At 45.3% G+C, this 27,585-nt stretch overlaps 1 protein-coding gene across 1 annotated transcript in view; it reads left to right on the top strand.

Annotated features, from left to right (window-relative positions):
- The window catches only part of si:ch211-140l13.3 (centromere protein J), a 334,615-nt gene that overhangs the window by 252,958 nt on the left and 54,072 nt on the right, over nucleotides 1–27,585 (top strand). The window contains exons 14-16 of the mRNA XM_041206857.1: nucleotides 2,788–2,891; nucleotides 18,391–18,537; nucleotides 19,841–19,945. Of these exons, the coding sequence (XP_041062791.1) occupies nucleotides 2,788–2,891; nucleotides 18,391–18,537; nucleotides 19,841–19,945 (356 nt within the window). The remainder of the gene's footprint in view (nucleotides 1–2,787; nucleotides 2,892–18,390; nucleotides 18,538–19,840; nucleotides 19,946–27,585) is intronic.

The following is a 27,585-nucleotide window of genomic DNA, read 5'->3' as shown; positions in this document are numbered from 1 at the left end:
CTTGGCTGCTTCTCTGATCATTTGACTGATGGAGAAACATCACTGTTTGCATGGTAACATTAGCTTTGGTTGGCCTGGGTTGGGATTTCCCATAGGTCTTCAAAATAGGTGTTCAGGCATACTTCATCCTTTGTCTGATTGGTTGGCATTGCCATGTTGTGGGGGCACAAGGAGCTGGATCCTCATGGGAGATTTGGAAAGGGGTACCAGTAGAGTTGCTGGCTGAGTCTGGCATGGTGAAGGGGTTTGACTTACAGTCATCAGTACTATGAGTTATTCTGTATAAAAATACTTCTATTCCAAGGGTGATTAACATCATCGAAAATCCTGTTTCAAAGAAGAAGGAAAGGCTGAAAAATACCAAAGCTAAATAGTAAACGAAAGCTCTTGTTCTCTTAGCTCTGCTTTTGGCTATTTTTCATCTCTTTAATCTGAAATTTGTGTACCCAGATCACAAAGTTTATTGGATGATCCAGGTCCTAGTATATTGGACAAGGTTTCTGTGATCCTGTCCAGTGTTGGGTTCACTTAAAGGCCCAGTTTTAGGTCAAGATGGATGGGAATTTTAAAGTTGCAGATGTTGTTGCACATCTCCCCTGTTAAGGTTATCTATTTTTAATGGTCATTTCCTGTGATCGATCATACAGATTACCTGAGCAGCCAGGTTGTTATGTCTGTTTCACTCATGTGGACATAGGTCTCAAGCTTGTTAATGCGATGTTCTTTCTGGGTATTTTCATCTTGAAATTCATGCATTACATTCTTATGCAGAAGGATTTGGACAGGTTAGGAGAATGGGCAAAGAAGTGGCAGATGGAATCCAATGTGGGCAAGTGTGAGGTCATGCACTTTGATAGGAAGAATAGAGGCATAGATTATTTTCTAAATGGGGAGAGAATTCAGAAATCTGGAGTGCAAAGGGACTTGGGAGTCCTAGTCCAGGATTCTCTTAAGGTTAACTTGCAGGTTGACATGGTAATTAGGAAGGCAAATGCAATGTTGGCATTTATTTCGAGAGGACTAGAATATAAAAGCAGGGATGTGCTGCTGAGGCTTTATAAGGCTCTGGTCAGACCACATTTAGAATATTGTAAGCAATTTTGGGCCCCGTATCTCAGGAAGGATGTGCTGGTCCTGGAGAGGGTCCAGAGGAGGTTCACGAGAACGATCCCAGGAATGAAAGGCTTAACATATGAGGAACGTTTGAGGACTCTGAGTCTATACTCGATGGAGTTTAGAAGGATGAGGGGGGATCTGATTGAAACTTACAGAATACTGAAAAGCCTGGATAGAGTGGACATGGGAAAGATGTTTCCATTAGTAAGAGAGACTAGGACCCGAGGGCACAGCCTCAGAGTAAAGGGAAGACCTTTTAGAACAGAGATGAGGAGAATCTTCTTTAGCCAGGGATTGGTGAATCTATGGAATTCATTGCACAGAAGGCTGTGGAGGCCAGGTCATTGAGTGTATTTAAGACCGAGATAGATAGGTTCTTGATTGGTAAGGTTACGGGGAGAAGGCAGGAGAATGGGGTTGAGAAACTTATCAGCCATGATCAGACTCGATGGGCCGAATGGCCTAATTTCTGCTCCTATGTCTTATGGTCTTATGTTTCTAACTGTTGTTCAGAAATTTTCATGTCCCTTTTATAATTCTGCATGTAGCATGTTGTAGTCATTTGGAGCTGTCTGTGGCTTGAGGAGCTGGTCTGAATATATTACCTGCTATAGGTTGAAACACTTTTGGACATTATTCACCCATGGACAGTTTGCATTTGGTCGGATTGAAGGTTGTGGACGTTGGTGCCTCAGTGAACTCTGTTGGCTATTCAGTGGTTCCTCCTTTTATTCCTAACTATTTGCTTCAAAGCTGAATGTACTGATGGGACTTTAGCAGTTCAGTGCTTCTTGCTTGAAGTGTGTTGTGGGGTCTGACTTTAAAGCAGGAAGCAACCCTGCTTTCATATCAAGTGCCTCCTTTCCCCAGGCTGGCAGATCAGCTGTTTGTTTCAATGCTGAGTTGGCTGGCAAGATTTCAAAAGTTGAGCACTTATTCTTTAAAGCTTCAGTTGGGGTCTGAGAGAGTGTTCTTATTAGGTTCTAACAGAGAACTGTGGAAAGTAGCTGGGTGCCTGCATGTCAGCCACTGACACAAGCCCTGTACTTATTGATAATAATGATGACTCACCAGAGAAGTAGGAACTTCTACACAAATGCAAGATACTGTGAATTCTGGAAAACTGAAATAAAAAAATGTTTGAAGTCAAGTCAGGCAGCATCTGTGTAGAGAGAAATAGAGTTAACAATTCAGGTCAGTGACCTTTCATCAAAAATCAGAAAACAAGAAAGCAAGAACTCTTCCCTCTTTCAAGATAGAGCAAGATAACAGGTTAGGATAAGTGCTCCATGAGGTACCAAGATTGTTGGATGTGGGACTAAGATCTTTTACTGGTACTGCAGTTGCAGGAGAATGGATGCTGTTCTCTGAGTTTATTGTCTTAATTCTAGAGGTGGGGGGTGGTCTGATCTTATTATACACCCTTCCATTTCGTCAGCCCATCCCAGATAACCCAGCAGTCAGGAATTGGAAGGGAGAAATTAGCTCTTTCCATTCAATGGTGCAACATGCTGTTGGTTAGAATTGCATATCCATATCTATCAAACTCACTTAGATGCTCAGCTGTCCAAACATTAAATCTTTTATGCATACATGGAAATTACATTGAAAGATATCAATAATCTCTAATTACATTAGAAAGATGTTAATAACCTCCTCTAATTATTTTAGGTGTTCAGTCTTCCAATTCAGGTAGCTCAGACGATAATTCTTGCATGCATTTGCAAACAACAGAGCACCTGTCCAGATCCCAAAGTAACACCACTAAACTACAGGTAACTGAAAGCATCAAATGATTAAAGCTGCACTGTCAATGAATGGGGTTTTACAGATTGAAAAATAAGAATACAAATAAATTGCCTATTGAAAATAAGTGTTCAAAGTGTAAATATTAGCTAATTTGCTGCTGTTATTTCCTGTGGCTTGTAGGAAAACTGCTAATTTTGCTTTATTTTGCTTTTTCTTAGTAAGTTTATCTAGATGAGGTAAAGCTGTGTATTCAAATTTTTGAAACATAATTTTGATTGTAGGAAAAGTAGAAAAATGATCAGTCACAAGACAGTTGCATTAGTGTTGATTTCCCATGCCAAACTCATCTATTCACAAACTACAAATTCACCTGGTCATCACTGTAGATGCTGATAGTTGTTGTTCGCCAAATGGGGAATGCAGAGGAGAGAGTAAAGTGGTTTTTGATCCAGCAACAGTGAGGGACTGGCAATATAGTTCCCAATTGGGATATTGTGTGACGAGGAGGGGAATTTGCAGGTGGTGGTGTTCCCATGCATCTTTTGCCCTTATCTTTCTAGGTGGTAGAGGTCCCCAGTTTGGAAAGTGCTATTGAAGGAGGTTTGGTAAGTTTTTCTGTTCATCTTGTAGGATGGTACACGCTACTGCCACTGTGCACTGGTGGTGGTGGAGGGAATGAATGCTTACAGTGACAGATGGGATGCTGATCAAGCAAGCTACTTTGTCCTGGATGGTGTCATGCTTTTTGCGCCTGAACTGTCTCAGCTGCAGAGGAATGGTCACCTTATACAAGGTTTCTCTAATGGGTGGCCACTTCCCTACCCTGCTCCCCGCATGTGCCTGTGTACTACCATCAACTGCAGTGCAGCCCTTGCGCCCCCACAACTCACCTCAACCAGAGTGCAGCCCTAACCCTCCCAATGTGCCTCAACTGCAGTGCTGTCCGTGCCCCTCCGGCTCACCTCAACTGCAGTGCAGCCCTTGTCCACCTCCCAACCTGCCTAAACTGCAGTGCAGCTCTTGCCCCTCCAAGCCTTGCAGTGTGGGTTAGGGGAATGCCTGCGCCTGAGCTGAGAGCACAGCATGCAGTCCAGTGGGTGAAGCTGCTGCCAGATGGTCGGGTGAAATGGGACGGAGGTGGGTGAGGATTCAGGCAGCCATGCAACACACTAAACTCTGTCCATCCAAGTGGTGGCCAGCACTCTCCGGGAAGCAGTAAGGGGCCTTCAGACTTAACCCAAAGAGGTTCTTCATATATCCATACTAACCCACATGTCTCTTTCTTTCATCCTGCAGGAGGAATGCATCAGGACCATGGAACCAGGTGACCTAACTGTATGCCTCATGGCTTACAGAGTGTGGAGATGAAGGAGAAGAGAGTGACAAAGGTGGCAGGGTGGGTAGAGGGAGGAGCAGTACCTTCAGGAAGAGCCACAGCGAGCTGTCACTGGTCGGTGCCTAGCTAGACACAGGATCTACAAGCAGTGTTTGTCATTCATGCAGTTGACTGAGAACCAGCGTTGCTGAAGACCGCATGTCCAGGGAACTGGTTTGTTACATCTGGCACCTGCTTCAGGATTTGGAACCATTGGGATATGGAGGACATTCACTGCCAGTGGCCATGAAAGTGACTGCAACACTCACTTTTCATACTAGTGGCTCCTTTCAGGGATTCTCAGGTGACCTCTGTGGGATATCAAAAGCTGCCACCTTCTGTGATAAGGCTCCTGTCGTGGAGACGCAACAGATGCCCAAAGTCGCAACATTGCAGGAGGATGATGATGACATGTAGTGAGGACACTCCATAGATCCTCACATAGCTTATGTGAATGTCTGACTCCTGTCTGGCTGATGACAGCTTGCTTGTGCTCTGTGAACAGGGTCATATCAAGGAGGTGCAGCAGGGAATCTTTAACTTTTCCTGATCCTATGGCATCCTTCATGAGCTGAACCCTTCAGGACCACACTATCAGTGGACAGAGACGCTGATGAGATGGGGACCAGCCATACCGCGCAGGTGCTGGGAGCACACAGACAGAATGACAGAACTCTGTGCTGCTGGCCCAAAACATTCTGGCAGCAAAGATAAGCCCCAGCAAGGTGCAGGCATGACTGATGAGACCAGAGACAGTGAAGGCACCCCATCAGTGTGCTGGGAAGGTTATACAAAGCTCAGGGAAGAGGCCCTGGACTGAAACACCTGCCTTTATCTTGTGCAGGGACCAAGGTTTCACATCTGAGTGACACGAACACTGTTCATTAGAATAAGGAGCCATAGGCAAAGAGACATTCTTGGGAGTTTACTAACAAAGTGAACATTATAAGACCATAAGACATAGGAGCAGAAATTAGGCCATTTGGCCCATCGAGTCTGCTCTGCCATTCAATCATGGCTGATAAGTTTCTCAACCCCATTCTCCCGCTTTCTCCCCGTAACCTTTGATCCCCTTACCAATCAAGAACCTATCTATCCAGGTCTTAAATACACTCAATGACCTGGCCTCCACAGCCTTCTGTGGCAATGAATTTCAGAGATTCACCACTCTCTGGCTAAAGAAGTTTCTCCTCATCTCTGTTCTGAAAGGCCTTCCCTTTACTCTGAGGCTGTGCCCTTGGGTCCTAGTCTCTCCTACTAATGCAAACATCTTCCCCACCTTGCCCAGGCAGTGCAACTACATCTTCTTCACCTGGTGCGGAGGGGGGCTGGGAAGGAGGAGGGTCCCCTCGTGAACCTGTTCCTGAGTCTGGCCAAGTTAGCCATTAACAGGCCCAGGCAGCGGGCAATCGAGGGGGTCGTCTGACCTGACTGTCTGCCTTTCTTCTGTGGCTATGTTCATGGCTGGGTGTCCCTGGAGAGGTAGTATGCGGTATCTGCCAGCACCATTGAGGCCTTCTGTGCTCGGTGGGCACCACAGGGACTGGTGTGCTTTATAGACCCTTTTGATCACATTTTGTTTTAATGTTGGTAAGTTTCCTTTGAATTTTGTCTTTGTTTTTGCAGTTTCCCTTTAAGGGGCTGCTTTTACTTTATCCCTGATTTTGTTAATTTAGTCTAATTGTTTGACTCAAAAGAGTTACATCTTCTTAACCTTTCTAACCTTGCCACCATGTCTTGGTGCACCCCTGACATCCACAGCAGAGATGGAGGCAGCCTGCTGACTGCTACATTGTCTGTGATGTCCTTGTTGGGTGTTCTCTGAAGGGCCCTGGCCTGCATTCGGTGTCCTGCTGTGTGGCAGTGGTACCCTCTTTGGCCTGTGGGGCTGGAGTGCCTGGGGTCACAGGAAGAGGGGATTTGGATGGGCCGAACACTCCCGAATCACCTGGGTCGACGGCCCCAGGGTGCGTACCTGCTGATCCTCCTCCCTATGGGTGCCCGAGAGCCCCTGGCTGACTCCTTGAGGAGAAGGGGACTCTGGAGTGAGATTGAGCTGCCCCACACCCCTCTCGAGTTCAAACTGTTGTTGGCCAACTGTGGCGTCAGTGATGGAGTTTTGCCGTGCAGCAGTGCAGGATCAATGTCCTGGACCAAGCCTCCAGGCTCCAACACCCTACTAGTGTTGACCTTGGTGCATTGGCATACTGGTGCTATCACCTCAGAATGAAGGCAGATAGATTCCTCCATCCTGCCTTGCAATCCGAGGAGTGTAAAGGACATCCCTTCCTGATGTTCCTGAGCTTGCCTTTGCAGCTGGCACATGACCGAGTCCAGAGGCTCGTTATCTGACTCAGATTCAGCAGATTTCTGGTCTCCAGCAGTCCTCCAAGTGCTGGAAATCTGGGAGTCCCTGCTCTGCCTGCTGTGGATCAGACAGTGCGATTTGTTCACCAGATTGTGATCCCGAACAACTCTAAAGTTTGGCCCTACCGAAGTGTGTGACCCTGCACTGGTGGAGGGTGTAGGTGAGTGCTGTGATGGGTCTTCAGTGAGGGTCTCAGCAGATTCCTCTTCTGAGGTGTTCCTCGGGGCTTGTGTTGAAGACCTTGGTCGTGGAATTGCTTGGCTGTTTCCCAGGTTTGCCTGTGAAAGCAAGTAGAGATAATCAGTACAAGGCAGTGGCTTGTGAAACAGGACACCTCACTCACAGCAAGGTTGTTTGATGGATGTTGCACTGCTGGAACGTCACTTGGTTGAATGCTGCCGACCTCACAGTCAGCACAGGAACAGCCCAGATCTTTGCCTGTTAGCTGGATGACTCTATTTTCAAAGCCTGTTAAGACCTTGATTTCAGGCATCCTTCCACCAGTTTGCGGCACCTCCCTTTTGTTGAATGCCATCTTGTCCTGCATGAATACAGATAGACAGAGTGTAAGCAGGTTGCCTGCCAGGCTGGATAATAATTATGCCTGACATGTCTAAGTGGTGAGTGGTGCCATGAACATGATGAGCACAATGAAGTTGTGTATGAGAGAATGAATGCTGATGCCCCTTGCTCTGGCAGAGAGTGAGATCCCTGTGGTTGTGTGATGGGTTTGTGAATGTGTGAGTTGAGAGTGATGAAAGGAATGATTTGCCCTGGTGGAATGGAAGATATCATTCATCCTCTTTTGGCAATGGGTGGCTGTCCTCTTTTGCAGGGCGTTGGCACTGACCATCACTGCCACCACCTCCCAGGCTAGATTGGTGACCTTGCTTGTTGGTCTTCCCCAGAGCAGGGGTAGAGGACATCATGGCGAGCCTCTATGGCATCCAAAAGGAGTTCCAGGGACACTGAATTGGGGGCTGCAGTCTTCTTGCCTTTTGGGGCCATGTCTTCTGTGCAGCTGTCCTGTGCTGGAAGCAATGAGAGGTATGCATGCAGCTGCACTTTAACTATGGCACCTGGTGTGAGGAAGCAGCGAGGTGATGGCATGGCGGGTGAATTGGAGGCAGCCCACCAGTGAAACGGCACGTTTCCCGGGAATGCATGAATGATGAGGCGAGATTGGGACGATGTGGCATGGAAAGCCACCATTGCAGCAGGCGGGTGAAATGTTCTTTTTTCTGCCTGCTACCCTACTTTGTGCAAATCTGGGACAATTCCGCCCATAGAATTATAGACTGGTTACAGCACAGGAGGAGGTCATTTAGCCTGTCTTGTCCAGCTCTCTCCAAGAGCAACTTAACTAGTCCCGCTCCCCCCACTTTTTCCCTGTAGCCTTGCATTTTTTTTCTTTTCAGATAATATCCAATTCCTGTTTGAAAGCCATGAATGAATCTGCTGTGACATCCACGAGACCTAACCACTCACTGTATAAGTTTTTTACTCATGTCCCATCCAGGTCTTTTGCCAATCACTTTGGTCTGATCTGTTTGATCTGCTTTGCCTATGGCATGCATGTAGTCCTGTGTTGTACATTCCCCAGGTTAGCACCTTATATTTAGTTATGCTTGGTGCTGCTCCTGAGCTGTTCTCCAACGGTCCACATTATTCTAGAATTGTATGGTTTTGAATATGGTGCCAGTCTCTGAACTGGTGCATGCAACAGTAGTAACCAATGACACAGTGCCATCTTCCTTGCTCTCCTCATCTTCCTCCAGCAGAGAGGAGGTGGGGGTAGAGGGATTGGGTATGGGTTTGGGTGTCGATGTGGATTTTGCCCCTGGAAGACTGAAATGATAATGCTGGAAGTGTTAGGGTGAAGTGCATCTGGACACTGTAGGAGGATGTGTGTGATGAGACCATATGGAGCTTTAGAGTGAGGATAGCTTTGGGTAATTAGGGATCAGGAATAGTTGTACATCTGTAAGGAAGGCCAGAATGAGGCAGTGGCCCCATCCACTGGCTGAAAAGTCAGAAGCAAGCTCTCCTCCACCAGTCTGGAAAGCCATGACTGGATTTTGTGGTTGTCAAGCAATTAACTGCTTGAGGTCATAGTCTCCACTGCTGCTGACCAATCAGATGGCCAACAGCTCTCCAATATCCCCAACAGTGCCACCAGTGGTTACTTCTAGGGCTTCAGTCAGTCCCCGACAAATATATGTGGAGGAGGCTGGATAATGGGTAAATGAATTTTGGCAGGCCTCAGTGAGGGAGGAGGAGTATGGCGATTGGGAAGCTAGGGTAGGGAGAGCAAGGTGGGGGGGGCTATCTCCACTGGGGTATGTGGGGTCTCCGTTAGGCACAGGGTGCCCAAATAGGAGGCACCCCCCGCCTCCAACCTGCAGTCAGGCCACCAAGGCTTTGGCCATTGGTAAAACATGAAGGCTGGTGGGAGGAGGCCCTTAAATGGTTATTAATCAGCCACTTAAGAGCCTCAATTGACCAAGGGTGTCAGTATGCCCACAACACTTCCCCCACCACTGGTAAAATTCCAGTGGCGATGAATAGACAACAGGCATGCTGGTACCTGCTATGCCAACCAATTTTACACCCCCATCTGCCTGTCAGTCCATACCTGCGGGGCGGGTTGCAAAAATTTCTATCCAAAGCTGCAATGGTAACAAAACTGTAGATGTGATGCTCTAGGAAAATTGTACCTATTCTGTTTTTGAGTACTAAAACTCCAGTTGTTGGTTTCAATGCCTACAAGCACGTTCAAACCTTAATAATCACGTAACCTGAGATTTGTTTAAAATCCAGACTTCTAAGCAGGCATTTCTTATTAGCAGCCATTGGTACCTGTTTTCTCCCTGTGGCTATGGTAACCTCCATTGTGTTTTAATTCTAAAAGTAGGGGAGAATAGGAAAATTGTTTTTTCTGCCCAATTTTTCAAGCTAATTGGCCTTGAGGAATCATTCAAAGATCAGGTATCTCCTATAATTAATCAATTGAATGATGTTACTATCAGAGTACTAGGCATCAATATATTCAGTGGTTGTAATGTCAGTTTATCAAATTATATGATAGGTTATCAGCCTTTACCAGAAGACATGAACGAAGAACCTTGGCAAAATGCATACCTGTTTGTTTAATTTTGTTTCCATTTGAAATTAAGTTATCAAGGGTTAGAATTTTATAATTTCTTGGATTAAACATTTAATTTTATTTTTTAGACACTAGGCTAATATTTTTTATGAATTAGCACTCCTAGTAGAGAACTTGTTCATGGGGGCTAGAGTGCCCACTCCACCTATTAAGCCAACCAGGTGCATTACCTGCACACCCAAAACCTGTACAAAGCTCTGGATTAATAGCATTAATTCATAAATTCTATACAATGTTTACAGGTTTGTTTCCAACCCTCACCCCTGAACCCACCCTTGCTTCACTCCACTCCCCCCATCTGCAAGGTCTCCCTGAATGCTTCAATTTCCTATTTTTAACTGAATCCAAGCTTAGAGCGTTGCATTGTGTTTGTATTTATGGTTATTTTCTTCATTTTTATTTTAGCTGATGCCCCAATTTTTTTATATTACCTTAAGTTTCAGTTGCCTGCTCCAGGTCTGTATCCTTTTAAACTCAAGGGGCTGGATTTTGCCGTCGGCGAGCAGGGGGCAGGGCCTGCTCGCCGATGGCAAAATGACGTGGGATGATGTTGAGGGGAACTCCCGACGTCATCCCACCCCATTTAAATTTTCAGGAAGGCGGGGGCACAGCGAGATCAGCTGTCTACCCACCGACCTGTCAATGGCCAATTGAGGCCATTGACAGGATAATTAAAACAATTAAAGGCCCTGCCCTGGGCAGGCCAGGAGCCTCGGCGGGCTTCTGGAAAAACATGAAATCTCATCCACCAGCAGGATGAGGTTTCATGTAGGGTTTGAAAAAGTTTATTAAAGTTTCAGTGAAATTTATTAATATGTCCCATCTCGTGTGACATTGTCGCATGAGGGGGACATGTTAAGGATTTTATTATTTTTCTATTTTTAAAGTTTATACAGCTGTCAGCAATCTCCCTGAGGCAGCACTTAGCCTCAGGGAGATGTGCGCTCTTTTGTGCGCATGCGCGAAAGACCGCACTCTCGCATTTGGAGAATCACCCCCCCACCCGCACAGGAAGTGCATAGCGCTTCCCAGCGGATGTCACGCTGGGCGGGCCTTAATTGGCCCGCCCATTTAAAATGGCAGCGGGGCCCGCTTCTCTGGTGGGGATTGGCTCCCCACCCACCAGAGATTGGGTCAGGCCCGCCCACCCGACAGGCAGAAAAATCTGCCCAAGCTCTCAAATCAGCCATAATGCTACCTCAGGAAAAGAAAACACAGAAAACGAATAATTATTTTAAACTCAACATGCCCTTAACCATACAGAAAGAATTAAAAGTTCCATTTTTAACTCATCCCCTCCTTTTATGTATATATCAGATTGTTGAATTTCTTTTCCCTTCAAACCATTAAAATATTTTTGTTTCAAAAGCACCTGAAAAATGAAACAAATCTAATGTTTCCGGTCAATGACCTTTCATCAGAACTGGAAAAAGTTGCTTTGGGCTATTATGGTTTAACCAGCAGCTCTTAAAGGGTTGCCAATGAAAACATAGGAACATAGGAAATAGGAGCAGTAGTAGGCCATCTGGCCCATCCAGCCTGCTCCTTCATTCAAACAGATCATGGCTGATCATCCACCTCTATGCCATTTTTCCCCACTATCCCCATATCCCTCAATATCTTTAGTATCCAGAAGTCTATCGATTTCTTGAACATGCTCAATGATAAATCAAAAGTTAAATCATTTTTTACTTATTCACCTTTTGGAGCCAGTAGAGAAGGGTGCCTCCTCAGATTCTAAGGTGGCCAATTTTGCAAAGAGCTCAATCGGGAACTGTATCGGGATGCCCTTTTGGCATTCACAGCTTGTGAGCTTTATGCAAGGTGCTTGAGGCCTAATTTGAAATAAGCCTCATGTCTTTGGATGCATGTTCAAAGCTCAATGTCCACTTTGCACCAATAGGCCTCTGACTTTACAGCATTGGGTGCAGCCCTGAGACCTGGGAACGTTAGGGAAAAGTTCTGGGATCTTGAGAAGTATGGCAACAGTTTGGGTTAGCAGCCCAAGGAGCTGCAAGGGGTCAGAGGTCAGGATTTTAGCTTTATGCCTAGCTGGAACACAAGATTTCCTGTAGATATTTGCAGTAGACACTGTCAAAGAATAAGGTCTCTCTTCCAAAGATTGAAGCTGAAGTTTTAAAGATTCGCTAGTCTAAAGTGAGTTTATTAGCCCATGAACAAAAAGGTAGGCTTTCAAGGAGTATTATCAAAGGTATGGTATCCTTTAGTTTTAAAATCCATAAGCTAAACCAAAAGATTTAAACTATTTTTGTGGTAGAAGTACATTTCCTTTTAAATGGCTGTGAATTTCTTCAGATGAGTTGAACATGGAAGCTTACATAGAACATGATAATGACCTGAAACTGGAATTTGCAGTAGAAACAACTGTGCCAGGTGACAGGTGATGCATACTACACAGCAAATTGTTCCTGCTACTAGAGTGCTACATTGAAAAGTGCTTTCATTCTAATCACTGTAGTACAAACTGAATAGAAGACACAACTTACTAATTCAGCATTAAAGTCATTCTGTGCCAGGTTGACATATAGGAACATAAGGCTTAGGATCAGAAGTAGGCTATTCGGCCCCTTCAACATTCTCCACCATTTGATAAGATCATGGCTGAACTGGTTGTGGGTTCAATTCAACGTTCCTGTCTGCCCCCATAACTCTTGACTCCATTGTCTATCAAAAATCTACCTAACTCAGCCTTGAATAAAGTCAATGACCCGGCCTCCACTGATTTCTGGGAAGAGATTTCCACATACTAATGACTCTCTGCGAGAAAACATTCTCCTCGTCTCCATCTCAAAAGAGAGACCTCTTATTCTTACGCTGTGTCCCCTGGTTCTAGTCTCCCCAACATGAGGACAAATCCTCCAGGCATCCACTCTCAGGATCTTATATGTTTTCAGTAAGGTCACTTCTCATTCTTCTAAACTTCAATGGGTATAATCCTGTTTAACCTTTCTTCATAAGATAAACCCCTCATCCCAGGAATGAGTCAAGTGAACCTTCTCTGAACTACTTCTAACACAATTATATCCATTTTCAAATAAGGAGACACACAGCACTCCAGATGTGATATCACCAAGGCCCTATACAGCTTCAGTAAAGCTTCTTCACTTTTATATTCCATTCCCTTTGCAATAAACACCAGCATTCCTCATTACTTGCTGTACCTGCATGTTAACTTTTTGTGGTTCATGTACCAGGGCACCCAGATCCTCTGTACCACAGAGCTCTGCAATCTCTCTCCATTTAAATAGTATACTGCTTTTCTGTTTTTCCTGATAAAGTAGACAAGTTCACATTTTCCCTCATTATACTCCATCTGGCAATTTTTTTCTCAGTCACTTAACTTATCTATATCCCTTTGTAGGCTCTTTAACTCTTCTTGATAACATACTATCCTGCCTGTCTTGGTGTCATTAGCAAATTTAACTGCCATAAATTCAGTATCCTCATCCAAGGCATTGACATATATATTGTAAATAGTTGAGGCCCCAGCACTGATCCGTGGCACTCTACTAGTTACAGTTTGCCAACCTGAAAATTAACCATTTATCCCTACTCTCTGCTTCCTGTTAGCTAACCAATCCTTAATCCATGCTAATATGTTACCCCCTACAACATGAGCTCTTATTTTGTGTAGCACCTTTAACGTGGCACCTTATCAAATGCCTTTTGGAAATCCAAATATGCCGCACCTACAGATTCCCCCTTATCCACATTTCATGTTACTTCCTCAAAGAACTCCAATAAATTAGCTATACATGATTTCCCTTTCACAAAACCACGGTGACTCTGGCTGATTGCATTATGATTTCCCAAGTGCCCTGCTATAATCTACTTAATAATAGATTCTAGCAATTTACCTATGACAAATGTTAGGCTAACTGCTTATAGTTTCTTGCTTTCTGACTCCGTCCTTTCTTGAATAAAGGTGTTACATTTGCTATTTTCCAATCCACTTAAACCCTTCCAGAACCTAAGGTATTTTAGAAGACTATAGTCAGTGCATCTACTCTTTCTACAGCCACTTCTCTTAAAACCATAGGATGCAGGCCATCAGCTTCTGAGAACTTGGCAGACTTTAGGTCTAATTGTTTTCTCAGTGCCTTTTCTCTGGTGATGCTGATTGTTTTAAGTTCCTCTCTCCCTTTCACCTCTTGAATTTCAAGCATCTTTGAGATGTTTTCTAAGGCCAGGATTTTCCGGCCCCATCGCTGTCGGCACCCCAGCTAGAAGTCCATTGACTTGCAGCAGGACTTGAAGATCGTGGCGGCGGGCAGATGCGGAAAATCTTGCCCTATGTCTTCTACAGTGAAGACACACAAAATACCTGTTCAAAGCTTCCTCCATTTCCTTTGTTGTAATAATTATATAATTAATTATAATAGTTTTCTATTATTAATTCCCCAGACTCACTGTCTAGAGGACCAGCACTAGCTTTAGTTGCTCTTTTCTTTTTTAAATATTTGTAGAAACACTTGCTATCTGTTTTTATGGGTGGGATTTTCTGGTCCTGCCAGCGGCGGGACCAGAAACCCCCACCCAAAGTCAACAGACTTCAGGCTGCCCTCCTGATTTCCTGGTCCCACCTGTGCCAATTCCTACCATGAGCAGGACCAGAAAATCCCAGCCTATATTTCTAGCCTGTGTTCTTTCATACTTTAATTTCTCCCTCTTTCTTTTCAGTCTTTCTTTGCTGGTTCTTAAATTTGGTCCAATCTTCTGACTTACCATTAACTTTGCAGTGTTTCTTTCAATTTGATACTATCCTTAACTTTCTTATTTAGCTACAGATGATACATCCTTCTCAAAGAGCCTTTCTTTCTCACTGGGATAAATCTTTGCTGAGAGTTACTGTTACTGCATCTCTACAGTCCTAACTTTTAATCTAGTTTCCTAGTTCACTTCAGTCAACTTTGCCTTCATATCTTTATAATTATCTTTATTTAGGTTTAAAACAGCAGTCTTAGACTCACACTTCTCACCTTCAAACTGAACTTGACTTCAAACTGAACGTGGCTCAAAAATTGGTGTGGTAGAAATGGGTTTGAATTCATGGGACATTTGCATCAATACTGGGGAAAGAGGGAGCTATTCCTTTCGGATGGACTCCAATTGAATCATGCTGAGATCAGTGTCCAGGCGAATTGCATAACTAGGGTTGTAGATAGGGCTTTAAACCAAATAGTTGGGGGGAGGGTTCAGTTGCATGGAAATATAAAAAAAAATCAAAGTTTAAGGAGAGGGTAAGAGTGCAGGCTAGTGACGAGGCTGATTGTTACCAAAGAGTGAAAGGAAGGGACAGAGTGTGTGAATGCCATGTTGCACCAAAGAATCATATGAGAGTAGGGAAAATTGACAATAGGAAAAACTTAAAGGCTTTGTATCTGAATGCATGTAGCATTCGGAATAAAAGTAATGAGTTAACAGCGCAAATAGAGATAAATAGATATGATTTGGTGGCGATTACTGAGACGTGGTTACAGGAAGAACAGGTTTGCAAGTTGAATATCCAAGGGTACTCAGTGTTTCGGAAGGATAGGCAGGAAGGAAAAGGAGGTGGTGTAGCTTTGTTAGTAAAGGAAGAGATCAGTTCTATACTGAGGAATGATATAGGCACTGGAGAGCAAGACATAGAGTCAGTCTGGGTAGAAATGAGAAATAGCAAGGGAAAGAAGCCCCTGGTGGGAGCAATCTATAGGTCCCCAAACAGTAGTTCAGCAGTAGGGTACAGTATAAACCAGGAAATACTGGGAGCATGTAAGAAAGGCACAGCAATAATCATGGGTGATTTTAATATGCATATAGACTGGACTGATCAAATTGGCAACGGTAGCCTCGAGGGAGAGTTCATAGAGTGTATTAGAGGTTGTTTCTTGGAGCAATACGTTGTGGAACCAACCAGGGAGCAGGCTACTCTGGATTTGGTTTTGTGTAATGAGATGGGATTAATTAATGATCTCATAGGAAAGGATCCTTGAGAGAAGAGTGATCATAGCATGCTAGAATTTCAAGTTCAGTTTGAGAGTGAGAAACTTCAGTTCCACACTAGTGTTCTGGAGTTAAACAAAGGTAACTACACAGGCCTGAGGGCAGATTTAGCCCTAGTGGACTGGACAGGAAGACTACAAGGTAGGATAGTTGATGAACAGTGGCAGATATTTAAGGAGATATTCAATTCCTCCCAAGCAAAATATATTCCAAAGAGGAAGAAAGATGGTAAGAGGGGGAAAAAGCATCCATGGCTAAGCAAGGAAGTTAAAGATAACATAAAGGTAAGAACTAAGGCATACCAAATTGCAAAGGTCAGTGGCAGGTTGGAATATTGGGAAACTTTTAGAGATCAACAAAGGGTTACTAAAAAAAATAATAAAAGGAGCAAAGGTAAATTATGAAAGAAAACTAGCGCAAAATGTAAAAACTGATAGCAAAAGCTTCTACAAGTATATAAAAGGAAAGAGAGTAACTAAAGTGAATGTCGGTCCCTTGGAGGATGAGACTGGGGAGTTAATAGTGGGGAACGCAGGAATGGCAGAGACACTTAATCAATATTTTGCCTCAGTTTTCATGGTGGAGGACACTAGTATCCCCCAATATTAACAGGTAGTGCAGAGGGTATAGAGGAGGAACTTAGAACAATCACCATCACTAGAGAAAAAGTACTGAGCAAACCATTGGGATTAAAGGGTGGCAAGCCCCCAGGACCTGATGACCTACATCCCAGGGTCTTAAAGAAAGTGGCAGCGGAGATAGTGGATGCATTGGCTATAACACTCCAAAATTTCCTGGATTCTGGAAAGGTTCCAGTGGATTGGAAAAATGCTAATATAACGCTCTTATTCAAAAAATGGGCGAGGCAGAAAGTAGGAAACTATAGATCAGTTAGTTTAACGTTTGTCATTGGGTAACTGTTGGAATCCATTATTAAGGAAGTAGTAATGGGGCATTTGGAAAGTCAAAATGCAATCCATCAGAGTCACCATGGTTTTATGAAGAATAAATCGTGTTTGACTAATTTGCTAGAGTTCTTTGAAGATGTGACAAGCAAAGTGGATAATGGGGATCCTGTAGATGCAGTATATCTGGACTTCCAGAAGACCTTTGATAAGGTGCCACACAAAAGATTAATACACAAGATAAGATCACACAGAGTTAGGGGTAATATATTAGCTTGGATAGAGGATTAGCTAACAACAGAAAGCAGAGAGTTGGGATAAATGGGTCTTTTTCTGGATGGCAAGCTGTAACTAGTGGGGTGCCACAGGGCACGGTCCTTGGGCCCCAACTACTTACAATCTATATTAATGACTTGGATTCAGGGATAGAAGGTACTATAACTAAATTTGCAGATGACACCAAAATAGGTGGAAAAGTAAGTTGCAATGAAAAAGTAAGAAATTTACAAATGGAAATGGATAGGTTAGGTGAATGGGCCAAAATTTGGCAGATGGAGTTTAACGTGGATAAGTGTGAGGTTATCCATTTTGGTCGGGAGAATAAAAAGGCAACTTCTTATTTAAGTGGAGCGAAACTTCAGAATGCTTCAGTGCAGAGGGATCTGGATGTCCTCGTGCATGAATCGTTGAAAGCTAGTATGCAGGTACAGCAGGTAATAAGGAAGGCAAACGGAATTTTGGCATTTATTGCTAAAGGAATAAAGTATAAAAATAGGTAAGTGTTGTTGCAACTGTACAAGGCATTGGTGAGACCGCACCTGGAGTACTGTGCACAGTTTTGGTCCCCTTCCTTGAGGAAGGATGTAGTTGCATTGGAGGCAGTTCAGAGGAGGTTCACTAGATTGAATCCAGAGATGCAGGGCTTGTCTTATGAGGAGAGATTAAGCAGTTTAGGCCTATACTCGCTAGAGTTTAGAAGGATGAAAGGCGATCTAATTGAGGTATATAAGATGCTAAAGGGATTAGACAAAGTAGACATGGAGCAAATGTTTCCCTTTGTGGGGCATTCTAGAATGAGAGGCCGTAGTTTTAGGTTAAGGGGTGGTAGATTTAGATCAGAGATGAGGAGGAATTACTTTCCTCAGGGTGTCGTGAATCTGTGGAATTTATTACCTCAGAGTGCAGTGGATGCTGGGATGTGATAGACAGATTTTTCATTTGTAATGGGTTGGAAGGTTATGGGGAGAGGACGGGAAATTGGAGTAGAGGCCGAAATGGCGGGGCAGGCTCGAGGGGCTGAATTGCCTACTCCTGCTCCTAGTTTTTATGTTCTTATATTGACATTCTATCATACGATGATCGTTGTCACCTAGAGACACTATTACTATGAGGTTATTGATTAATCCTGTGATAGGTACCTATGTACTTGTGTTTTTAAATTATGCTGATAACAAAGAGCATTTTAGACTAATTTGTGGTATTGTTTGTTTGAAGTTCATAAATTATTGTAGCTTTAGTTGTTCAGTCCATCAATTATTTCTACCACACCTTGATGTAGTTTTAAAAGAAAACAGAATATTACCAATTAAATGGACAACTAATGATTAAACAAAAAGTAATGTGCTTTTTTAATGCCTACATTGAACAAGTATGTGTTTTTAGAGTGAGTTGTCTTTGTTAATTACTTTATACATTGTTAACACAGATTCAAGAAACAAAAACTTTGAACAGGAGCACAGCCTCCAGATCACAGGAGAGACCTCCTTCGGGCCGCAGGAGTCGCGGTGCAACCCTAAGTGGGAGGAAGACTCCACTGGATGGCAGACAAATCGGTTTTGACCTTGAACAGAATGTTTGTATTTTTCATTGTCACTAATGATAGTTTCCTTGATAAACTAAACACTTAGGGGAGAATTTTCTGTTTGGCATGTGGGGACGGGCCCCGCACGCTGACGCATAAAATGACACGGGGTGACGTCGGGTCTGCGTCCCGATGTCACTGCATGTCATTCCAATCTTCCATTCAGCGGTCATGCACCGGAGTCAGCTGTGCGCCTGCCAAACTGTCAAAGGCCTGTTAAGGCCATTAATAAACCAATTAAAGAAATTGACAGGGCTGCCCGTCCAACCTTAAGGTTGGTGAGTGGGCGAAGAGCCCAAGCAACCTTCCCATTTTTCATGAAACCTCATCCACAGGCAGGATGAGGTTTCATGAAATATTTATTAAATTAATAAATATTTTTCGAACATTTCAAAATCATGTCCCAGCACATGTGACGCAGTTCCATGAGGGCACATGTGTAAATGATTTTTTTACCGTATTTATTGAAAACTCTCATTATGAAATTAATCTCCCTTTGGCAGCTCTATGCTTCAGGGAGATTTCTGTGCTCTTTCGCCATTTTCCTCTCCTTCCTCTCCCCGCCTGCACAGGTAGCGATGAGCACTACCAGGTGCGCGTCACGCTGGGCGACCTATAATTGGCCCACCCACGTAAAATGGCAGCGTGCAGCTGATCACGGGCGGCGATCGGCTCCGTGCCCACTCCCAACCGGCCCACCCAATGGGGAGAAAATTCTCCCCTTAATTCTGAATAAGTCTGGAGTATTATCCTATATGTTAGCCAGGTAAAACAATGTGTGCAGGAGGTGTTGCTTCTGAGTGTGAATATATGTGCATCAAGTTTGGCCAGAATAAAACTTCCTCCAGAGTTTCTTTTGCAGTTTCCTTTAATTCAGCAAATTTTGAAGCTGGAAAATACAACTTCATTCAGGCTTCTAAAGCACATTTCACTTCAAAAAGTAAAAACAGTACATTGAAGGGAGATTGTGGTCTGTACTTTTTGCACATCAGATACTTAAAATAAATTTATAAAATATGGTTTCATTATTTACATAGTAAAAGCAAAGTCCTCCAGAATACTGCAGATGATTTATGGTGCATAGCGGGAGGAATGACAAGGAATAGCCATTCAGTAATGTCCTCTGGTAATGACTTTCCACCCAATTTGATTCCACAAACAGGATCTTCATTTATTGCTGTAACCTATCTGTAGCTTTCTTTGTGGATCCTCTATAATTGTTTGTTCTTTATGCAGAACTCCAACCACTGCTTTTTCTTTAGCTTGCTGTAATGAATTGTTTTTGATATTTCAGGTTTCAAGGCCAAGCTCTGTTTTATCAAGACAAGCATCTACTTACTTTAAGAGTAACGTTACTCATGACGATGTCAGAGAGGAAGTCCAATACCCAGATGGCAAGGTAATTGCGCAATAAAAATATTTTAAATGCAGTGTTTGCAAGAAAGAAATATTTCAGTCTTTAGTATTTTGCGTTTTATGGGGCAATTAATTCTTATCACAAAGAACTCAAACGCTTGCCTATTTTGGAATATGTAAATTAATTTAGAATACCTTGCTGTGAAAATGGTCTGTCAGTGTGGTGGTGGAGTATTGCACTGTCACTTAAGAGGGGATGCATTTGAAACCTGTACTGACTTTTATATATACTTGGTACATTCATTATTTTTTTTGGCTGGGTTTGTAGAAAAAGTACTACATAACTTTAGGGAGAGGGGAGAAGAAAGTGGCAGTACTTAGGAATAGGAGTAGGCCATTCAGCTTTTTAAAACAAAAACAAAAATACCTGGAAAAACTCAGCAGGTCTGGCAGCATCTGCGGAGAGGAACACAGTTAACGTTTCGAGTCTGAATGACCCGTCAACAGAACTAAGTAAAAATAGAAGAAAGGTGAAATATCAGCTTTTTAAGCCTGTTCTACCATTCAATGGATCAGTCTGTATTGTGATTCCATTTACTCACATTCTCTTGACCAGCAAAAAACCCTGGAGGTTAAAATTTCTATTCCAGAGACTAAGTGCAATGGCGAGTGGGAAAAGCGGCGTGTTTCCCCCCAGCAGAAGTGGCGGGTTTCCGTACCAGATCATCTGCTTTTCCGCTTATTATATATGCATAAATGTGTGAATCATGTTGAATCTCGTGAAGGGGTAGGTTGGGTTCGTCTGCCCTGCCGTGACCTCATTAGATCATCTTACCGGGCACCATATTTAAACTGCACCCGTACATGTCATTCACTCTCTAAGTCCAGGACTGGTCATGGCGAGTGATGGCTCTGAAAGGAAAGAAGCCTACTGCCCCCAAGTTCAGTAACAATGCATTGGGGGCACTTCTGGATTCTCTGGAGGCATGCCTGGATATCATTTACCCCCGTGATGCCAGAAGGAACTCCACCACGCCAGGTTGGGAGGAGGTTGCCAGGGCAGTCAGCACCAACGCTCCTCAGACGAGAACCCCCATCCTGTGGAGGAAAAGGATGAATGATCTCATCCAAGCAGCTGGGTTAAGTCAACCGTCTCCTCACTCTCAACTCTCACAAGCCTATCAGGCATTTGCAGGTTACAGTCCACAAAGATCTCACATACTACCATCACAAGAGACATCATCACTGACTCACATTCACTTTGACATCTTCATCTGTTCTCATATCTGTGCAGCTCACATCTTCAGCCCTTACACAGGTCTACTCAGCACTCAAAGAAGGCAGGTATCCTCATCATCTGCCTTGGCATCCACCCTGTTCACCATCTGTATATTTGTCTTTATGCAGGAGAAGACTGCCCACAACAAAAGGGAGAGATCCAAAACTGGAGGGGGGGGTATCAGAGCTCAGGGCCCTCACCCAGTATGAAGAGCGTACAGCAGAGATGGCCGGTGAGGACCAGGGCCGTGCTTGCGCCAAAGGTGGGATGGGTGTCTCCCAAGCCAGTGAGGACCCATCAACAGCTCATCGGTCACCCAACTAAACTTTGAATGCTTTGTAATGTTGTTCACTATGCACCAATTGCTAATTATTTCTTGTCTCTTTGACAGGCATGAGCAGGAAAAGGAAGAGGCTGACCGGCAGCCAGCCCATCAGCCCCAGACCCCATGCCACCTCAGATGAGGATCCTGAGGACACACTGCATGAAGACCAGCCACATCGTTCACCTGCACCTTCCACCAGCACAGAGACATACACCTCAGTGGAACCTAGTTGTAGAGCAGGCTCAGGGTCACAATCTGGTGAGCACAGCACAGGTTCGGGTCCACAGCGGGAGAAGGCAGAGACATGCAAGGTCACCAGCACTTGGAGCACTGCTGGAGGCCAGGCTCCTGCAGAGTCCAAATCAGAGCCTGTGAACTCGATCCTATCACAGATGTTGAAACTGCAAAGACAGATATGGAAACATCAGGCAGAGTTGTTAGATGCTGTCACCAGACTTCAACAGACGATTGAGAAGTCTGTCTGCGTTCAGTCTGATGTCATAAAGCCGACATACCAGCACACTAAGGTCAATGATTGCCATAGAGACCTTTGACCAGGACATTGCATCTGAAAGGCGCCAGGACCTGCACTCCATTGCTCTAGCCATAGTTGGGATCTATCAGTAGCTGACAAGAGGGGGACGGGTTACCCGGCCTCACTCCAGGTGTCCCTTCTCAAGATGTCAGGCAAAGGGCCCTTGGGTACCCCTAAGGAGGAGGAGTGTCAGTTGAACACCCCAGGTCCATCCATCCAGGTGACTTCAAGAGTGTCCAGCCGATTCCAATCCCCTCTGCCTGTGACCCAATCTGCAGCTCCACAGGGCAAGAAGGGTGCACCTGCCTCACAGCAGGAGACCCAAAGCAGACCTGGGGCCTCCAGGCCTCGGACCTCCAGGGGATACCCGTCAAGGTCATCACACACAACAGGGCCTCTACCTCTGCTGTGGATGCCTGGGATGTAGCAAGACAATTAAGGCCCACCCAGCGTGACACACAGCAGGTAGCACAGCGCTACCTGTGCGGGCGGGGAAAGGAGGGAGAGTGGAGGCCACCGCCCTTTCACGCACGTGTGCAAAAGAGCGTAGAAATCTCCCTGAGGCAGTTCCGTGCCTCAGGGAGATTAAGTACCTATTGAAATTTTTTAATAAAGAAAGAGAAAAATTATTTATACATGTCCCCTCATGTATCAGTCTCACATGAACTGGGACATGTTTGTCAATTTAGCAAAATTTATTTATTGATTTTATTAAACCTTCAGGAAACCTCATCCCTCCCATGGATGAAGTTTCCTGAAAAACGTGAAGGCTGCCTGGGCTCTTCGCTTGCCCACCAACCTTAAGGTTAGATGGGCAGCGCTGTTAATTATCTAAATTACTTCCCTAATGACATTAATAGGCCTTTGACAGTTCGGCAGATGCGCAGCCGCCTCCAGCAGCACCCGCCGAACAAAAGATCTAAATGACGCGCAATGACGTCAGGACACATGCTCAACATCATTGCGTGTCATCTTGCACGTCAGCATGTCGGGCCCACCCCCACATGCCCACAGCAATATTCTGGCCATGGTTAATGTGCAACTTACCATCACATCGGTGTGCCTGGTTTCTGCTGCTGAAGCTTTCATAGTCCATTGAAAAGTGAGCTGAGGTTACAGCCTTGCATCCATTACTGAGAGTTACAGATGACTGCGTCTTGAACATATATCTAATGCTAGGGACTGGGTATGATGATGAGGCCTGAACACTTGTCTTGCATGAACAATTGCCTGTGCAGGCAAACTGCAGTGGGGATTCAGAATCAACCTCGCACACAAAGGCGAGAACAACAGAGTGATAATTGTCCTCTTTGAGGCACCTTGCCAGACTGCAGGCAAACTCCCACAAGAGCACTAAGGATTGCAGTGCTGCTGCTGCCTCTTCATAAGCAGTGGAATGTTGGCGAGATGCTTGAAGAGGTCGCACCAACTCAACTTGCTCACAAAATGTTATTGTCCCATATCAGAAAGGCTACATCCTCCCAAGGCTGTTGTACCTTCCAAGGATGAGGACATTTTGACGCAAGCGTGTAAGTCCTCATTCGGAGATGGATGTGCAAGTTAAGATGATTAGGATTGCAACCAAGATGGTAAAGTGGACCCAGCATGGAAGGCACTGGTGAAAGAGACTTGTATGAGCTATTTGTCATCATCCTTCTGGACTTTGATGGCTATAGCAAATCACGTGCACACCTGCCTTGTCTAGCCCATGCTATGGGCTCTTCCTCCGGAACCTCAGCTTCCTCATCCTCATCGAGCTCAGCCCTCTTGAAGTCCTCTTTATCAGAGGAGACACTCAGCTCCTCCATCTCTCATTCTTGTAAGTCATCCCAGCTTTGGAGTGCCAGGTTGTGTCAAGTGCAACAAGCCACAGTGATGCAAGAGACCCTCTGGGGAGGGTACTGGAGAGCAACACCTGACCTATCCAGACATCAAAAACCCATCTTCAAAAAGACAATGGTCTGTTCAATCAATGAGCACGTTGCAGAATGAACAGCGTTATACCTTCCCTAGGAGGCACTTTGTAGCCGCCAAACAGACATCATCAACCACATCCTTTGCAGGTAGACTTTGTCACTGAGGAACCAACCCTGGATGCGCTGAGGGCCCTCGAAGATCTGTGGCACCTGTGAGTGATTCAAGATGTATGAGTTGTAGGAACTTCCAGGGTTTCTCGCACATGCCTACATTATCTGCTTCTGGTGGTTGCAGACCAGCTGCACATTGAGAGAACCCTTTCCTGTTGATGAATTGTAGTGGTTGCTGTCAGGGAGCTCTTCAAGCCATGTAAGTGCAGTTGATGGTACCCTGCACCTGTGGGAATCCAGAGATTGTTGCAAACCCCACTGCTCTGGCAGCCTGGCTGGCTTCATCTAAGGAGAACTGGACGTCATTGTATGCCTTGCTAAATAGGGCGTCTGTAACCCCTCAAATGCATTTGTGAGGAGATGCTTGAGAAATCCCCCAGAGGTCCTAAGTGGAGCCCTGACATGAGCCACTCATGAAGGAGTTCAGAGCAGTGGTCACTTTTGAAGCCACTGGCATTAGGTGGCCTCCCAGTCCCTGTGGTGTCAACTCCCCCTGGAGAATGTGGCAGATGTGGGCCACCACATCCCTAGGCATGCAAAGGCATCTACGACACTGCTTCTTGCTCATCTAGAGGTATGAGAGGTGTCTTCTGTACATCCTTGATCTTGCCAGAGGCCTCCATTCCATTGCTCAGTCAGGCCCAGCTTCTGGGTCTTGAGGGAACCCCGCTAGCCATTGTTCATCAGGGTGAGGCTCTTTCCTTACCCCAGCCTGGCAGCAATGGGCCCTTCTTCCCCTCCTCCTTAGTTGCATGATTGCCAGGGTGAATGCAATGTTGCTTGCTCCATCCATGAGGCACTCGTGCCCATGCCTGCAGAAACATTGAACAGAAACATGAATGAACATAAGCCCGCAATGATCACCTTCCAGCTGGTAACTAGGAAGCCAAAGTGGAGCCCATGGGTCACTTTTATCCCAGCCATTACATCCCCACTTAGACCCTTGGAGCACTATTACAGCCTTCTGGATCACCAGTAGGGCACTCGCCCCACCAACCAAGTCCCTCCTCCACCCAAATGACACAGGCATGACAGGGCTTTGACACAGGGGCTTGAATCTGACTGAGTTCAACTAGGCAAGAGAATCCTCAGTCAGGATACTGTCAGACTGTATCCTCTGGATTACACAACAACCCCAACCTGCACTCATATTATGAGAGTTTTGTAGGTGGGGGAGGTCTTCAAAATCTTAAACTACCAGCTGCAAGGTTTAGAGGTGTTAGGGCCATTAGGCAAATGCATTTTGGGCCGTGGTCCCTTTTCAGTTTGTTCCTTCTGAGATTCGGGATTTCCCATGAGAGGGACAAAGGGCTTTGGAAGCCAATCCTACAATGGTGGCAATCAGGTTAATACACTCGCAAGAATTCGCAACATGAGGTAAGGTGCCACATTCCCTAAATTAGCATTTGACTGTTCCTAACAAGTCTCTGCTGTGCCATCCTCTACACTTAGAAAAGCGGAAATTAGTAAGGTACCCCTTCTTAGGCCCACAAGTGCAGTTGTCGACTCGTCCCACAAACCCTGACAGCCCTCCCCGGCAATTCTTTACATAGCTTGTTTTTCAACACTGGATCAGCTTGAAAAAATGGTGATTCTGAGGTTTTACGACCAGAGCAGCTTTGAGCCCCCCACCCCTACCACCGCACCCCCCCCCCCCCCCCAACTCCCCACGTGAATATCGAAACCCCTTCCATCATTCTGGAGGAGCATCATGTGCCAGTTTCCCTCCCTCCAATAACTCTCTTTCCTCCCCCTCTAATCCTTGATCCCATCGTTATAATTGTTGATTTCCCTGTTCTCCCCCCCTGAACCGTTTGATGTTGATATGCTGATGCCCCATGTGGACCTGACCCCTCCCCATCTTAAGACCCAATTTACTGCGACTTACAGAGACTGCCCCCTTGAGAACATAGAGTGGCCCCCTGCCACACCCCACATTACCTGTTCTCCATCTACAGGCTGCAGATGCCTCCCCTGACTGTGACTGTGCCATCTGTGGCCCAGTATCAAGCCACCAGCTGACCACTGCGATGCTGTGGTACTGGTTGGTCACTTTGACCCTTCCCTGGAGTCTGTTACAAAAATCCAGAGATGCTTGTCGATTTTTTCTGGGACAAAAGGCTGCACTGAGCTGCTGCTGAGGTTCTGAGTCTCCTGCTTAGCCAAGGCAGTCAGGCACTGGCGTGCCTATGCATCCAGGTGACAACTTTCTGCCTTCAGGCCTGCAGCGACACCTTTACATCAAGCTTCCTCCTAGATGGTGTACCCTGGTGACATATTTCTTCCGCCAGGTGCATGGCCTGAATTATGACGTACAACACCATGGTGTGCCTTGTTGCCATCAATGGCAGAGGCTCCCAGTGGAGGGTTCTCTACGTGGGAGTCCTCCCTTTTACCTTCAGGGACCTGGGGTGGAGGGTATTGCAGGCAGCAGTTCCATACAACCGTAGGATGTGTCGGTTCACAGACTCCCAAGATGCCTGTGTGTTTTGCGGCCTTGTGGAGTCCGTAGACCATGCATATATAGGTTCTTGTAGGCTGCACTCCCTTTTCAGTTAGCTGAAAAACCTGTTACTTCTGTTTTGTTTGCACTTCAGTCCCACACTCCTGATCCTTCATCTTAGGGCAACCGGTGCAGAGGGAGGCCAGGAGGGGGAGGGCCTCCTTGTGAACCTGCTTCTGGGCCTGGCCAAGTTGGCCATTAACAGGTCCAGGCAGTGGCCGATTGAGGGGATCGTCCAGCCTGACTGTCTGCCCCTCTTCCACGGCTACGTTCACAGCCGGGTGTCCCCGGAGAGGGAGCATGTGGTGTCCGTTGGCACGATTGAAGCCTTCCTTCCTGGTGGGCACCGCGGGGACAGGGGTGTTTTATTGACCCCTTTAATCAAGTTTTAATTTGATGTTTGTAAGTTTCCTTTAATATTTTGTCTTTCTTTTTGCGGTATCCCTTTAAGGGACTGCCTTTAATTTGTCCCTCATATTGTTAAGTTTACTTGGTTTAGCAAAAGAATATCAAGCCACCAACCCCCAGGACTGGTGTGTGTGAGTGACTGGCCATGTCCTGCACACCATGCTAACATGACTAACACAAGACTGACAGGCTTTGCACCTTCCTGGACTGGGGATGGAGATGGAGGATGATAGAACAATGAAGCTACCTCCAGTAAAAGCAGTAGATGTGAGCTAAATTAATCGTTTTGAATTTGAGATCATAGGCAGGATTTTCTGGTCCCATCAGCAACAGGAGTCATGGCGGGTGGCACAGTTTCCCACCGGCGCAAAAATAGTTTACAATTTCCCACTCTCGACTTTCATGGTGGGTCAGGTAGCCCACCACACCATGTTGGGAACCACATTTGCACTGGCACTTATATCCAGTCATGAATCACCTCATGGACTGCAGCGGTTCAGGAAGGTAGCTCACCACCACCTTCTCAAGGGCAACTATGGATGGGCA

The sequence above is a fragment of the Carcharodon carcharias genome, chromosome 2 (assembly GCF_017639515.1).
Source record: "Carcharodon carcharias isolate sCarCar2 chromosome 2, sCarCar2.pri, whole genome shotgun sequence".
In the NCBI taxonomy this organism is placed as follows: Eukaryota; Metazoa; Chordata; class Chondrichthyes; order Lamniformes; family Lamnidae; genus Carcharodon; species Carcharodon carcharias.
This window is presented reverse-complemented; position numbering and strand designations above follow the sequence as displayed.